Source organism: Ooceraea biroi, chromosome 4 (genome assembly GCF_003672135.1).
Source record: "Ooceraea biroi isolate clonal line C1 chromosome 4, Obir_v5.4, whole genome shotgun sequence".
NCBI classification, from domain to species: domain Eukaryota; kingdom Metazoa; phylum Arthropoda; class Insecta; order Hymenoptera; family Formicidae; genus Ooceraea; species Ooceraea biroi.
In genome coordinates this window covers 17,737,415-17,752,951 of record NC_039509.1, presented here as the reverse complement: position 1 = coordinate 17,752,951, position 15,537 = coordinate 17,737,415, and the positions used below count along the sequence as shown (strand labels likewise).

The 15,537-nt window shown below is 44.6% G+C and overlaps 2 protein-coding genes across 3 annotated transcripts; one reads left to right on the top strand and one right to left on the bottom strand.

The window, feature by feature from the left end:
* The first annotated feature begins 9,360 nt into the window (after positions 1–9,360).
* Positions 9,361–11,307, top strand: LOC105285583 (eukaryotic translation initiation factor 6). Its single transcript, XM_011349857.3, has 5 exons — positions 9,361–9,665; positions 10,014–10,099; positions 10,213–10,388; positions 10,485–10,661; positions 10,725–11,307. The coding sequence occupies exons 1-5, from the start codon at positions 9,559–9,561 to the stop codon at positions 10,926–10,928; spliced, it is 750 nt and encodes a 249-aa protein (XP_011348159.1). The 5' UTR covers positions 9,361–9,558; the 3' UTR covers positions 10,929–11,307.
* A 343-nt stretch (positions 11,308–11,650) lies between these two features.
* LOC105285590 lies at positions 11,651–15,429 on the bottom strand. Of its 2 annotated transcripts, none has more exons than XM_011349870.2 (10): positions 15,287–15,429; positions 14,266–15,214; positions 13,947–14,198; positions 13,591–13,870; positions 13,233–13,510; positions 13,004–13,147; positions 12,634–12,877; positions 12,401–12,543; positions 12,187–12,322; positions 11,651–12,087 (listed from the first exon to the last, which is right to left on the bottom strand). In XM_011349870.2, the coding sequence occupies exons 2-10, from the start codon at positions 15,145–15,147 to the stop codon at positions 11,906–11,908; spliced, it is 2,541 nt and encodes an 846-aa protein (XP_011348172.1). In that variant the 5' UTR covers positions 15,148–15,214; positions 15,287–15,429; the 3' UTR covers positions 11,651–11,905. The 2 variants fall into 2 exon arrangements, with proteins under 2 accessions (XP_011348172.1, XP_011348188.1); XM_011349886.2 differs by having other exon boundaries at positions 11,906–12,087; positions 13,947–14,189.
* Between the last annotated feature and the right edge of the window lie 108 nt (positions 15,430–15,537).

Below are 15,537 nucleotides of genomic sequence, written 5' to 3'. Positions count from 1 at the left end.
AATTCCTGAATGCACGATGATGACCATTTTTTCAAATTCTATCCCTATCGCTCGAGAATCGTACGAAATTATTGTGCGAATAGTCGTGCTAGAGGAGCTTTGCATGCGAATATACGCGGCGGTCTGACAATAAAAAGGAAGCGGTCCGTGCTGCCCTTGGACCCCAATAATTTAACGAGGGGGACCGAGACCCTTCTAACGATAATTTCCTCTAGAAAGGGATCTTCGCGACGTAACGAGTTCATTTCGGAGCAACGATGTCGATCTCGGCGGACAGTTCTCGCGAGCAGTTCGTCGATAAATCCATTTCTCGATGCGTAACGTGTAGGTAATTAGGCGAAGTACTGGATAAAGAATAATTGTAATTCTATTCTCGACTGTCGGGTACAACGCAGTTTCGACTTATAATTCACGTAAACTCGATGGCCGTTCGATGTGAGAGCACTGTTTCCGAGATCCGCTGCGTGTACTGCAGATATGATAAAGTTATCACAAAATTATCGCGAGCTCCGCTGTTTATCAGCATGGAAGTTGCGTCGGAGCTAAGGAAAACGTATCCGAAACGTTGCACCGTATATAATAACAGATTTCCAACAGTATGAATAATGTAAAAGCGTAGAAAAAATACAAGCTGAAACATACATGAGAACAAATGCATGTGTATAAATAAACAAATATTAATTGATAAATCGATCTATCATGCTCTGTTGTATGTCCAATTTTCTTATAGCGATAGAATGAGAATGTTAATCAGCCGCAGCAATTTATGCATTCAGACAAGAAACCGTGTATTATATGTCTAGTTATAAACAGAAACGATATCGATATCGATTTAATCGTAAGATCGTTAATAGTTGAAGATGTATGTATAAACAAAATAATCGGTTCCACTGCAGGAGTAAAGCGATATAGGAAGCACATGGCAAATCGTGTCCATTCTAACATGATTTATTTACCATAACATAGTAAACTGATAATTTCAGATATAATGGAGGTTAACGGATTCTGCAATTTTTGCCCGATTTTTCTCGGATAACCAAATAGAGCTGCAAAAATGATTTCCACGCAAATGTAATGGAGAACAATATTGCGCGTACTCGGTAAAAAAAAAGGTACGCGTGTAAAAATACACAAGAATATCCCTTTAGGGAACAAGCGATTTAGATTGAATGTAAATAAAATCTATGCCATTTTTTGCACGACATTTGCTTTATTGCTAAACAATACCAGGAGTGTACGTAAAAATATCCGCGTACAGAGAATGAATCTCTAGAATCTATTATTTTTTTAACCCATTGATTTTTTCGCTTCTTGTTTCTCAGAGTTCTTTTTATTTTCAGTTCTTCTTTCCTAGAAAGTTAATCAAAATGTTATGCACGTCAGGTGTTACACTTGCGTTACATGAAGAATCGCACATGCATTATTTAATAAATAAGTCAGCAATCTTGCTACAAAATCTTCTTCGAAAAGCAGAGACGGTAATTAAGATATAACGACATTCTAATTCTATTAAAACAGTTCATTCCGCTCGTTCTCGATAAGCTATCGTTCTTTCTTTCCCCCCCTCTCTCTCTCTCTCTTCCATTCTGATAGATGGAACAGACTTTCCTAACGAGCAAATAAACGTAGGAAAAGACAGCAGGTACAACGAAAACTCATTTTCATCGTTTTCGGAATAAAGCCCTTTATAAAATGAGCGATTTCAGCGTAGCAGAAAAAGACGCTTCGGCCGTCGTTGCCGCCATCGCCACCACCGCCGCCGCCGCCGCCGCCGTCGCCGTCGCCGTTTCGGAGCATGCACGTCGGGCTCGTCCGTTATGGATCTTACGTCACGCGGACGCTCGCGCGCGGCTCTCGACATCGGCGGATACATTTCGTGGAATTCTCGTTTCTCGACTCTCTCTCTCTCTCCTCGTCTCTCTCTCTCTCTCTCTCTCTCTCTCTCTCTCTCTCTCTCTCTCCGTCCCTGTGTCTCTCGTTTCCATTAACTCCACACGGCGCTAATATATACGTACTTATTGCCCCGTATACGGTGAGGAGGACACTAAAGCGTGAGAATAGCATTTCGCCCTGCGTTTCGACCGTCCGCCCATATATATATATGTATACCGTACGTATTAGATACCTACGTACGTCCTCGTGCGCGCGTTACTTGAAAACCGTACATACGTGTATCACGAAAACCGTACCGTACCGAAAAGACGGGAGAAATGAGCTAACCATACGTAATAACGTCGCGTGAGAGGGATACACTGAAATACACTTGGCGAGACCGAGGAGACCGAGACACGCCGAGACACAAGCCGGAAAAACCGGGATGCGCTTACCAGCGTTCGAGAACGTACGCAGGTTCTTTTTTCAAGGATACAAAGAGCAATGCGAGTTGATGAGTCGTCTGATAAGTCCTTAGAAAATATATAGAAAATATATAAGATGACGGCATTAATAAAAACTGATATGATAGTTGATATATATATATATTTTTTTTTTTCTAAGGACTTATCAAACAACCCTTGCTCGCGAAATATTTAGTACGGAACGCACAATATTCGTTGGCCGGCAAGTATTCTTATCTCTCTCGGTTTTCAGTTGTTCTTCAATCCTGCGAGTTTTCCCTGACCTGTCCGTATTCCGACACAGTTTTTTTCGAACCCGTGCACGGCCGCACGGCTCCTCGCACAAGCACCGTTGCACATCCTTGCGTCCTTGCGGAACTTTTCATGAAACCGTGCCTTACGAAAAACCATCGTCCTTCCAAATTTATCTAGGAATTTATCGGCAGCGGTGAGACACCCTATGTATGGAAGCCTCTTCTTTCGACGGCGCAGAATTGTCCGATCGAAGAGGTGGCTCGCGCAAAGCTTCTGGAATCGCTCGACGTGCAATAATAATAATACCGTCTACGCAGGGTGCATTTTCGAAAATTCGCGGAACAGCGCGTAGTCCGCGGTCAAAATGTATACATATGGCAATTGTTACGTCACTGTTGCGAGCGGCGCGGCGCACCGGTTACGATATAGGTATATATGTATATAGATTGGCAGCTACATTTTGAAGAATTCTCCGGACTAAGCCATCCGTCCCTTCGCGCCACCCTTCTTCGCCACGTTCGCCACGCACCGACTACCGCCCCGTCCCAGAGCTTCCTTTCTCTCTCTCTTCCTCTCTTTCTCTCCATCTCCGACTACTCTTTTCTGGGCCTACGGACTTCAACTCTGCGCCGGTAGGTTAGGTACCCCTTTTTGCTTCATTGTACGTTCGTCGGTACGTTTTTGTGCACATCTTCCCCATTCCCTGCCCCCGGTCCTCTGCCTCGCCCCTCTTCACTACTATATCGCCGGTCCGCCGCCTCCACCTACCTCCGAACCGCCTTCTCACCGGCCCACCCTATGCCCGAGCGCTCGCTTTTTCCTATTTTTTAACATTTTCTTTTCTTCAATGCCTTAAAATGCAAAAATAAACGAGACCCGGCCGGCCCGCGAAGGAATTGACCGTCGCGCGGCGGGCTCGGATTTTCGTAGAATTTTCGCGGTCGGCGGGAAAAAAAAATCTTCTCTCTGAGAATGCCGAGCGCGACCGGCCGCGTCGAACCAGAGAGAAATTTTCTTTTTGCGCGCACCGCCGAAATTCCGGACGGCGTGCGCCCGCGGCGGCGCGCGGACAATACGAACGCCGCCGTGGCCTGGAGCCATCGTCTCTGCCCGTTCACCTCGCCCTCTCTCGCTCGCACTCGCGCGCCACCCGCTTCACTCCGCCCGCCGACGGCTGCCCCCGCCTCGTCGCCCGCCTCCGCCGCCACTCCTCGGCGTTCTCCTTGTCGCACCGGCATTCACGCGCATAATTATTGACCAGGCCTGCGAACGGAACGGCCGCGGTTCCCCGTGACGACGAGGCTCGCGTCGTCGTGGCCACGTCGACGACACCCGCGACGCGATCGGCTCTCGCGGACGGTACCGTCCTCGCGATCGTCGATCACGGGCAAGTGACGCGGCCGCGACGTCGGCCGATCGCCCGCGCGGACGAAATCATCCCGGCCGCGCGACGTCCTGCTCGCGCGGCCGATCCTACCGCCCATCTCTCTCGCACGCTCGCGGCCCACCCTCGCTCGCTCTCGCTCTGGTCACCACCACCACCAGCACCTCCACCGCTGCGACTCACACTCGCGCGCACCCACTTCCCACTCCGCCTGCCGCACTCGTGCTTCCCCATACCCTACCGCGCTCGCTCGCTCCCACTCCCCCGGTCGCTTTATTCGTCGTGAAACTTTTTATGTTGTATATATTAAAGGGAACGTATCAACCTCCTTTCCGTTAAAGCGGATAACGCCAAATTAAGCGGCGGCGCCGCGTCGGCGTCGGCCGGCGCACGGATGGCAACGTTTTCGGCGAGCCCTCGCGACGATCCTTCCGCCGGCAAGATCATCGCGAACGAGCTGATCGGCAACAGATTTTCCCTGCATGTTCGGGAAAACGATTGCGATTCGCCGGTTGATTCGGTAATTGATTTACATCGTTGCGTTCCAAGGGGACGTATGAAGCGAGTCAAGACGTTGCACGTACCGGGGGCAACGCGCTCACGTTCACCGGCGTTACGATTTTAGGCGTGGACTCGCCCGAGGGTTAATACTCCCCGCAGGAGGGACCCGCTCGCGATCGGCATCGCGCGCGCAATATGCTCGCGAACACGTGACTCCGACTGTCGCACATCGGGGTGGAAGATCGACGTTTTCCCTGCACTTACATAGCATAAATAATTACGACGCGACCCTCCCGCTCCCGCGCGTTACGTCCTAGGTCATTTTTGACCGGAGCGCGCCGGAGCGTTCGCGAAACGGCCGAGCGCATTGCAGCTGTCCTCGTGTGCTCAATCCCAGCGTGCTCCAGTATTTTCGAAATGTTAATCTGCGTCAAATCTGGGCGCAGTCGAACTGAAGTGGTGGAATACTGATGCCCGAACAGTACTCGGATCCCTTGCAAGGAAGAACCGTACTTTGGAAATTCGTGTAAAAATTCAGACTCGAAGAAATTGATTGCGCTTATGCCTGCATGCGCGAATGGTTGAAATATGTAATTTCGAGTTTCTGACTATTTCTATCCCGGGAATGGTATTTCGATTCGCCAATCTCATCTTGGAGACGGAGCGCGTTAAATTCATTTACCGCCGTTAATTTTCAGCAAAGAATGTCAAGGATAAAGCACTTTTTTAAATTCAATGACTATTCAAATCTCGAGACCAAGGAAGCACTCTTCTCCGTAGTAGCGATCAAGAAAAGAGATCGATCCATGCCCTTTCGTCAGTTTTATTTTTAACAGATCGAATTAAGAAATAGTAATAAGAAATTGGGGAAATTTTGAAGAAAAGTTTTCCGGATTTTTCAACTCGAAGATCGTAACAAGATGCATTGACTGATGAGACAAGATGAATTGCCCGGTGTTTGACTATGCCCTTCTATCGGTGGCGAGCATATGCAGCATAACGCGGCGGCACCCTCTGGCAAAAGGGTTCACGAATTTCGTCGAGTCACCGCGATATTCTCGTATTTCGCCACGGCCGCCGCGTAGTGAGAACCTTAAGGGCCGGCAGGTGAAAGTGCCCCCATCGGGCGCAGAAGATCGTCTTTTTTCCCTCGCTGTCTCGATCCCTCTATTCTGCCCGTTCCCGCTTTATTCCTGCGCCCCTCCGCGCACAGTCCAAACCGGACGTCGCTCCTTCTCGCACGCGCGCCTCCTTTTTTCGGGGCGAACGATCGAGAACATGTGGCACGAAGGTTAGCGAGTCGCGTTACGTTGCACGTTGCCCTCCGTTAAGTTTACTTCTACGCAACGCTCGCCGCTGACGTGAATGCTATTGGACTTTAACGCTCTACCGGGACGCGAGAAATATTTACGTTTGCGCTATTTCGATGACATAATACGTTTTATTCCATTCCACGTTGTATTCCGCTTCCTTTCGCATTTGCGTTCGCCTGTAAACCAGAGGGAGCTATCAATGTAAAGAAATTGGTATCGCAACCGATCCCTCAATACTTGTGGAGCGCGATTCTCCATGTTGCTCGCATTGTTCCTCCTCGAGCGTAGGAAGTGAGTTTGACACCCCCTGCTTTTGTGCCGGCAGCGCCGGTGCAACTGTTCGCACCGATCAGCACCTTGACGCGGCGCGAGCGCGAGCGCGCGCCGTAATAACGGCGGTAAAAAGTAATAACGCGGGCGACGAGCACGCGCGGCGATTGGTCGCGCGCCCGCAATTCGGAGGATTCCCCGCGTGCGCTTCGATTCTTAACGTCTCGCCATTATCCTAGAGAGCGTTTTCAAGCAGCAACTCCTCCTGGATCGCTCGATCTTCGAGCACATTAATTCTACCTGACAGATCGATTTTTAAGCAAATATTTTCGTGCGTGTAATCAAAATATATGACTATATATAGTCAAGTCAAAAGAAAGTATTGCAATTATTCTGATTTTAATAACAGACCGTGCTACCGCGAGGATTTACGCTGATAATTACAGCTCTCTTGTTCCTCGCATTTTTCCCTTTTGTTTCATCGTACTTTAAAGGTTTCGGACGCGACAAACAGCGGAATTTTTCGCAACGCGAACGGCACGCGCGATGCAACGAATCGTTGCCGTGAAATTCGGCAACGCGCGCTTTAATCTTTGTCGCGAACTTTCGATACGTGACCGGCATCCCTAATTCCAATCAGCCGCCGCCGCCGCCGCCGTGGCCGCTGCCGCCACCACCGCCGCCGCCACTGGGGTGCAAAAATTCTGCACGTCGTGCGTTTTTATTTCCTTCTCCTCCTCCTCCACCGTTACTCTGTTTTTTCTCTCCCTCTCGACGGGGGTGGATGGCGCGAGTTCGCATTATAAATGGAGGGGGCGCTATTTTAACAGCGGCGCAATTTCATTTTCCGCCGCTTCGGAAATATGAAACTTGAGAGTTAAGAAAATAGGGAAATTCGAGAGCCGAGATCTTTAAAGGAGTGTACGCCTATTAGAAGGGCGCCTGTATCAAATTTATTTAAATTCAAAGCTCCATTTTTCCGGAGGAGCCAAGAAAAATAGGAATTGCATCGTCAGTGCTGAAATAACGTTTTCATGTAAAATATAAGGATATTAAAATAATGCGAAGTATTTTCATAATGCGAAATGCCATACTGTTGCGGCTTACTTTTTTTGTAGATTCTAGAATTTCTCGTCCGCAAAGGCAAATAGAGTTACACAACTGAAAAAATAGCGCTCTAACTTTGCGGCTTGCGTTATCGTGAATACGTTACCGTTACTGGAAGATATTCTCATAATGCGTCGTGTTGTTACGCTGTCGCGGTGCATTGTTGTTTGAGCGACGTATTATCAATTTTAGAGTTTCACGTTTCGAAAAAGGAAAATATCGGTATCAAAATAGTGTATCGAGATTCTCGTGTTACATTATCGCGAGCGCATTATGCAAAAAGGTTCGCAAAGTGCATTACGTCACAACTTTCTACCACTATTGTTAGATATTGTTAGATATGATCTAAAGTAATATAATTATCTTTTTTTTTATACCTTAACGATGTTACATATTGAAATTAATGCTCACTCGATCTGCGATTTTCTTTAAACGACCCAAAAGGGAATGATTTGTTGATGGTGTCGAAAAACGAAAAATTACTTATACAAATCTTGTTATTACGGCTTTCAGAGCTAAAAGATAATTAGATAATAGTAGAAGAACATTCTTTTTTTAATAAAGAAAAGCTAAAAACGCGCATTGCGATTTCAGTTTTGCTCGGTTATGACATTTGTACATTTCCCCGGTTTGTTGTAGCTAGCACTACTTTCTAAGATAGAATGTACGAAGGGAAGTAACTTGGTAGCGGTTGTAACTTGGTGCAACGTCCATCACCGGCGATAAATAAACAAATTTTACGATCGAAATTAAAATTATCGAGCGGCTAGCAGCCAGGTGAATGTGTAATAAGGTCGCCCGGAATTTATTTCATTGCGTTGCGTATTATGCAAGTCGACGTACAGTTTGATAAAGAGAGCAAGAAACCGATGGCTATATTTATCATCAACGCGCAACACCGTTGTGCAACCGTTTAGGAATACACGAGACCTAGAAACACGCGCACACACGCAGAATAAAATACGTGCTTTTTTCCATTGCGCACTGATCAATTCTCTTAGTTCCCGGAAGTCTTGTCAGAATGCGAGCGTTACGTTAAATCTTTCGCTAGTGGATTATTTCTCGCGTGAAAAGGAAAAGAAATATTTCGTACATTATTTATTGTTGTTAAGGTACTTCAAAGATAACACGGTCACAACTTTTGCAAACCTTCTGTACAAGTTGAGGGAGTAAAGCACTTATTTTACATCATCATTTAAGCATGTTTTGTATACATTTTCTCTTACACGTGGAAAATAGAAGTAGGCTTTTAGGTAAATGAAGCATAATAGCGCTAATTAGCGCTATTTACAGTTCTGTAAAAATCTACCGTATAACATTGTCAAGATTGATTCTGAGGAATATCATTAACATCTTTTAATATTATAATTATGTCACATAACTGTACACGTTTAAAAAATCGTTTACGAGTAAGTGTACAAATTGCTATTACGCGTATGTTCGGAAATAATTTATTTATTCTAAAAAGACAGAAAGAGAAAAAGAGAGAGAAAGCATCAGATTTAAGTTCCATTAAAATAGCACATCTTGTTGCAGATTTAAATGTAAATTTGGGACATATTAGATATGGTTTTATCTCTTATCAATAAATAATATTGCTGATGAATGATATAATGATATAAAAATGTTTGCACGTACTACAAATCTATTTTCTTTTGCTATGATTGATTTTGCTCACAGAATACGTTTTAAATTAATCTACTCTCTCAAGATGAAATCTGACGTATTATTTATAGATAATGTACCGACTAATGAAATTATTCTTAGCATCTCTCGATAACAAAGTATACCAAGGTACTTATAATCCATTCTTACATTAGAAGTCACCTTAAAAATAATTTTAAGATATTTGTTAAATTAATCAACTTGTATTTAAGAAATGGACTATGAATACCGTCCACAGGACGAAGGGGATAAGATGTTCATCTGGATATCTATCGCAGGACTTCATACCTTTGGACGGTATGCATAATCCATTCTTATCACGAGAAAATGTTAGGTTACACCTTCCAGGTACTAATGCAGCTCTGTCTTTATATGATTGACTAATAAATATCTTAGGATCATATTTAAGACGACTTAAACGATTAATATAAGACTGGAAAATGAATACCGACCTCTGGATACTCCCCTATGTTAGAGATGTTGATAAGAGTTATCGAATATGATTCTTCTGGTTTACGTTATCGGGCGTACATTTGATGACTGTTGGTGGCCAACAACGGAAGCGGAAACCTCGTGCTCGCTCATCCTAGCACGCTTGCAAACGGCACCTGCAAATTTTCAGGTTAACGTTCGCGCGAGTGAATTTGTACACGCGTATAACAAGCGCAACGTTCTTGTAAATTTTTATCCGAGTGCGCGAATGTAAAAACCTGCACGATTAGTAATCATGGCAGTGCGCTTACAATTCGAGAACAATAACGAGATTGGCGTCTTCTCAAAGTTAACGAATTCTTATTGCTTGGTCGCGATCGGCGGCTCCGAAAACTTTTACAGGTGAGAATGAACATTTATGACACAACGTTGTGAAATCGTTGTACCCGAAATATAAATGTTTACTTGTTTCTATATTATTTATAAATTTAGTAGTAACATTTAGTTTGACAATATCGAAATAGGAATTTTCGCTATCATAACCTTAAAATTATATTCTACATTATTATAAAATAATCGATAATTAAGCAGAGAGGTTAAGATGCAGCGATAAAGAATGTTACACTGTTATTCATTTTGGCATCAAAGTATTATAATTTAATATGACATATTAATGAAATTTAAACATTATCACATTTACTCATCTGTAGTTTATTATATTCTCCCCGTTCATTATCAATGTAATTACAGCGTATTTGAAGCAGAATTAGGAGATACAATTCCTGTTGTTCACGCATCAGTGGCAGGATGTCGTATTATAGGCCGATTGTGCGTAGGTAAGTAATAATTTGAAATACTTGTCATCAGACTCAAGTGCACTAAAAATCAGTACTGTCGAAATTGCATCCGATCAATCACATCAGCCTCAATACCTACGTTTGCAATGCAGGAAACAAAAATGGACTGTTAGTACCAAATACAACAACGGATATAGAATTGCAACATATACGGAATTCCTTACCGGATGAAGTAAAAGTACAGAGAGTGGAGGAGAGGCTCTCCGCTCTCGGTAATGTTATAGCGTGTAACGATTACGTCGCTTTAATTCATCCAGATCTGGACAAGGTGAGCAACGCTAATTTTGAGAGATAAAACTTTACGACCGAGGTGTATCGGGCTTGTGATAATTCTAATTTTATAATTTCTTAATTTAAATTGTAGGAAACTGAAGAAATTTTAGCGGACACCCTCAACGTCGAGGTATTTAGGCAAACTGTTGCGAGCAACGTTCTCGTTGGATCATACTCTATCTTGTCCAACCAGGGTGGTTTGGTACACCCGAACATGGCCATACAGGAACAAGATGAACTATCTTCTCTCCTACAAGTGCCGCTCGCGGTAAGTTAAAGATAAAAATACCGCGATTTTCCCTCGTCTTCACCTGGGCATGTTGTATTCCAGACTGGAACAGTTAATAGAGGTAGCAACGTGATCGCTGCTGGTATGGTCGTGAACGATTGGGTCGCTTTCTGCGGCATGGACACGACCTCAACGGAAATCGCTCGTATCGAGAGTGTTTTCAGACTTAACGAAGTTAACCCGAGTGCTATAACGTCGAGCATGCGTGCGTCTTTAATAGACGACATGGAAGTCGAGAAATACTGAAGAAGATGTAACGTGCGATCGCATTCAACAATTTTCCGTGTAACAATTCTAATTGTTTAAGTATGTTAAAGGAGTAAAATAAGGAATAAGAGTAATCACACGCACTTTTCCAGAAGTAACAGTATCGATTGATCGAAACCTTACTGTTACTTCTTACGGAAAGCGTGTGTGATCACCCCAAGACTTTCCCCAAAGTCGCAGAAACCTCTTACTGGACTCTATAAAGCATGTACATACACATAAAACTTGATATTTATGGCTTCTCACATCTGCACAAGATCCTTTCCACGACGTATCTAAAGCAAATATCCTTACCTAGATGTATGTACCTAAATGTTAAATGTATTAAAAGACTATTAAAATTTGTATATGTAAAATATATAGTATTTCTTTCTGTTACGTTCAACCGTTACCTCGCGTATGCTATCGTTGTAGGATAAATTTGCAATTATTGCACGTATATAGCACGCTTTTATTTTAAGAAAAATAAATAACGAGAATGAAAATGAAAGATCAAATCAAATTTTTTTAGCACATTACAATAAAAAATATCTCAAAACTATTTCATTTACCTCGAGTTGTCCGCCATAGAAATAATCACGTGTAACGGAACGTTATATTGAAATTATAATCTTTACTTTTAATTATAATTAAGCCTAGAATAATTAATTTCGGTAGCTTAATTTACTTAGCTTAAATCGACGAATATATAACTGCACGTGTGTGTAAAACAGAAATATTCTATTGAAATATATTTTAATTAGTAATACTCTCTTCGAATACAAACATGTTTGTGTCAAAAATGTAAATTATCTTCATTACATCAGATCCGCTTACACAAATGAGCTACAAGATCATTATGTGTGTGTGTGTGTGTGTGTGTGTGTGTGTGGACCAGCCTGCTAATAAAATTTATGGTAAACCAAGTGGGGAGGGGCCAGTCCAGAGGAGGTGTTCGCTGATTTTGATTAATAAGACTAGAGTAGCGGTAGTTGTTCTGCGTGTAACAGTTCGGTGGCTGCGGCGGAGTCTGCACACATGACCAGCGTGATACCTGCTTGATAGGACGCCGGGATGCGAACGTGAGTCGCTCCGGCAGTCGTGCCGTTAGGTTGCTGTCTCTGGCTCATTGCTTCGCGCACCATATTTACAACTTGTCCTGTCATGAACGTTTGTTTTCGTTAAAATTATTGCAACATGATAGCCACAAAGATGTAACGCGCGTAGGAAAAAAAAAAAGAGTACACACGTAACGTACCAAGAACATTAAGCTTTCGCCACTTCTGATCCATCATCGCGAGTGGCGTTAAATCCGTATTTGCGCTCCAATGAGCCAGCACGTCCGTTTTTCGTATCAACAAAATACTCGGACTGACTAATTGATGCCAGACAAGCTGAAATTACGTAAAGACGAAGAGTTAAACCTGTAGCGATCGTGTCACGACGATAGTAAGTCTCGAACTTATACGAACCTGTTCGGGCAAGCATTCCAGAGGATTTGTCAAGTATATACCAGCCTGACCTACACCGAATATCATCTGATGATGCCACGCGTCCGGTATGTCGCAACCCTCGCCACAGTGTTGCAAGTTCAACGTCGCGATCGGCGCAGCGCCTAGAAAAATATTTCACACTTGTACCGTTTATCGCGTTTAGTCGCTACGACGACGGCTTCGTTGCGAAGCGTTCTTTTTCAATCTCTCACCCTTGGAAATCCAATAATGCAACCAGTGAGATAACGACACCTTTCTCTCCGGATAAAATGCAAAGAACTTGGTTACGGCTGCGCCGTTCGTCGACAGAGATATTCCTCGGGCTATGTCCTTATGAGTTGCCCCTGCTACCGATCGACTGACAAGATATTTTGGTAATGGTACACTGAGTTCCCTCAATCTCGTATTTACACCCTTTACTAATACTTCCAGAGAAAATGATACATTTAAGGCCAGCTGAAACAGATGATGCACGTATGTGAATAATCATGAAAATTTGTATGATTTTTTATATTATATTATTTTATATTATATTAATTTTCGACATCATATTTATACATTAATTAATACTTTCGATATTACCAAAGCGTTAATCGCAGATGTAGCACCACAGGCAGATGTACCAATTTGCGTCACTTGCTTCATCGTGGCTTCCTGTTCACTCCACAGCATTACTTTCTCAACTGGTGGCAATCCATCTAACCGCTCGTTGCACAACTCACTTTCCTACGTTCGAACATCGGTTGACATTTAACGAGCGAATTCGCTTGACAAATTTGTTATTTATCTTTTTAGCGGCGCGTATACCCACCAGATTGGAATCACCGCTTTGATTAAACGCAGCTTGCTTGTTGAGCATCAGCTTCTTCGCCATCATGCGATGATAAAGCGTAGAACTAAGATTGACTCTCCTAGCATTCAGATTGGAATTGTCTGGGACTGACGCGGTCGAGGGCTCGACCCATAATTCCGAGTCGGAATCTCTATTATCGCCAGGTGAAATGAGATCGCCACTCGTGTTGTGATAACCGTAGGATTCGCGTAGCGGACAGCCTGTGTTACGATATAGCGCCGCGCTGTCCCATCTTCCTGTAAATTTCACGCAACATCAAGTACCTGCTGCATCGACACCGTCGTAATTTCTATCATCGAATGAACAGAGATAGTACCAGTTCCACTGCTCGTACTAGGCATCCATGGAGCGGAATAGGTTGATTTCGCGGTTTGCTCTATCGCCGATTGGTTGCTCGTGCATTGTTGAAAAGTTGTTGCGTGATTGACGTTCTGTGCGCTTTGTTTCGCGATTTGCGGCGTGGCCGCAGCCAGCGCTTGCCTGGACACGACCTTTCCGCTACTCAGGTCGTTCAACACCGGGTCTGGCTCTATGTTATCTACCGCTATGTTCTGTATATCTTCATTTATAGAGGCCAAATCACTGTCTCCGGTATCCTGTAGAGAAGAGAAGAAAACATTGCAGCCTGACGGCACAGTCGCAGCAGCATAATGCAGCGCACGCGCATCTTACCTGTTCACAAGAAGGCCCAGGATCAAAATCCATTTCCAGGAAATCCATCTCTGGACTTGATCTACCGCTGTGATTCTGCCCCTCTACCTCATAGTTTTCTACATGACCCTGATTCAACTCTTCCTGCTGATCCGCATGCATCGTATCATCGTTCCCTTTGTACGTGTAGATGCAGTAATCCTCTCCGTCAGACATGTCCCCTTCGTTCCCCGAGCTAGAATCCATGCGTTCTATCTGTTCTCTCTGCGAGGCCTAATGGTAAAAAAATTTTAAGTCTGAGCACAGAAGGTACGAGAGTCGGACATATGCAAGAACCTACTCTCTGCAATCCACTTGGTCCTGCGGCTTCTCTGCTGCCGTTAATGTTAGGTCTTAAGAAGCAACAAGTTCCTTGACTCGTTGAACCTATGCTACCACCTATATTATTTAGTACACGTTTAGATCCATAGGACTTCGATGTCCAGGAACAGTCGGCCTCTGGACTAGAATCGGAACTGCAGGAAACCTTAGAAGGGCATTTCTCTATGGCAGACGCATAATCTACGTTGTTCTTCATGTCTATGTCGTCGTTTGGCTTGCTTGTTGATAAATTAGGAGGCATTAATGGTGCGCTTGCTGTGGATACACTTGAATGTGCCATAGCACTAGTAGCTGCGGCGGAATTAAGAACGACCGCTGCCAAGTTATGACTGTGGTGCGTACTCGCTTGAGAGGAAGATAGGTTCAAGTGCATTTGAGACTTAGGCAGATTCAACGCGCTCGCGCTCGCGGCAGTCTTATGCTTCAATTGACACATGGCGTTAGTGCTTACAGTCTGAAGTTTGATATTGATGGTACTGGTAAACACAGAGGATATGTTTACGCTCGACGTTGCGTCCTGAGAGGCATTCTGTTCCAGGGAATTGGCACAATCGGACACATTCTCCATGGATTTCGTCCCGTTGGACAGTGCGACGGTGCTCTTGGACGACATGTGCTTGATGTTACTCTCGCCACTGTTGTTATTCAATCGCGACTGCTCGACCACGGCAGCTTTGGTCTCCAGCTGTAACGGCTTGGATGCCACTACACCTTGCTCCATGATGGATCTTGGACTGACGGTCCTCGGTGCCACTTTGGACTGATTATCGTTCTTCGAACCAACGTCCACTCTGACCTCCGCTTTACCCTGCTTGTTCCCATCGTTTCCCTCGGAGTTCATGTTGCTCTCGATTACGATACCAACAGCAGCAGCAGCAGAAGCAGCGAAGGCGTCGTCACACAGAATCCTAAGAACAAAGACACTCGAAGACACTTGTTTGCAATCCTAGACAATCTTTTGCGTCGCAAGTCCTGCTTACCATCGATGTGATGCGATACGAAGTTACCCGTTGAGGATCGGGCACCGGGAATAGCAGCATAGGAATATCGCCGACTGTCTTCGCGCACCGCAGTCGCGATACTCCGGGAAAAAACGTGTCCCGCTCGCAACCTACTCCGCGCGGCTAGGCGTAGATTAATATCACTTCGTTCCGGCCGGAACTAGGCTAAAACGTAGAAAAAGCGCACCGCTCGCGCGTGCCTCGCGGACGGCGGACGCGAGCCTTGCGTT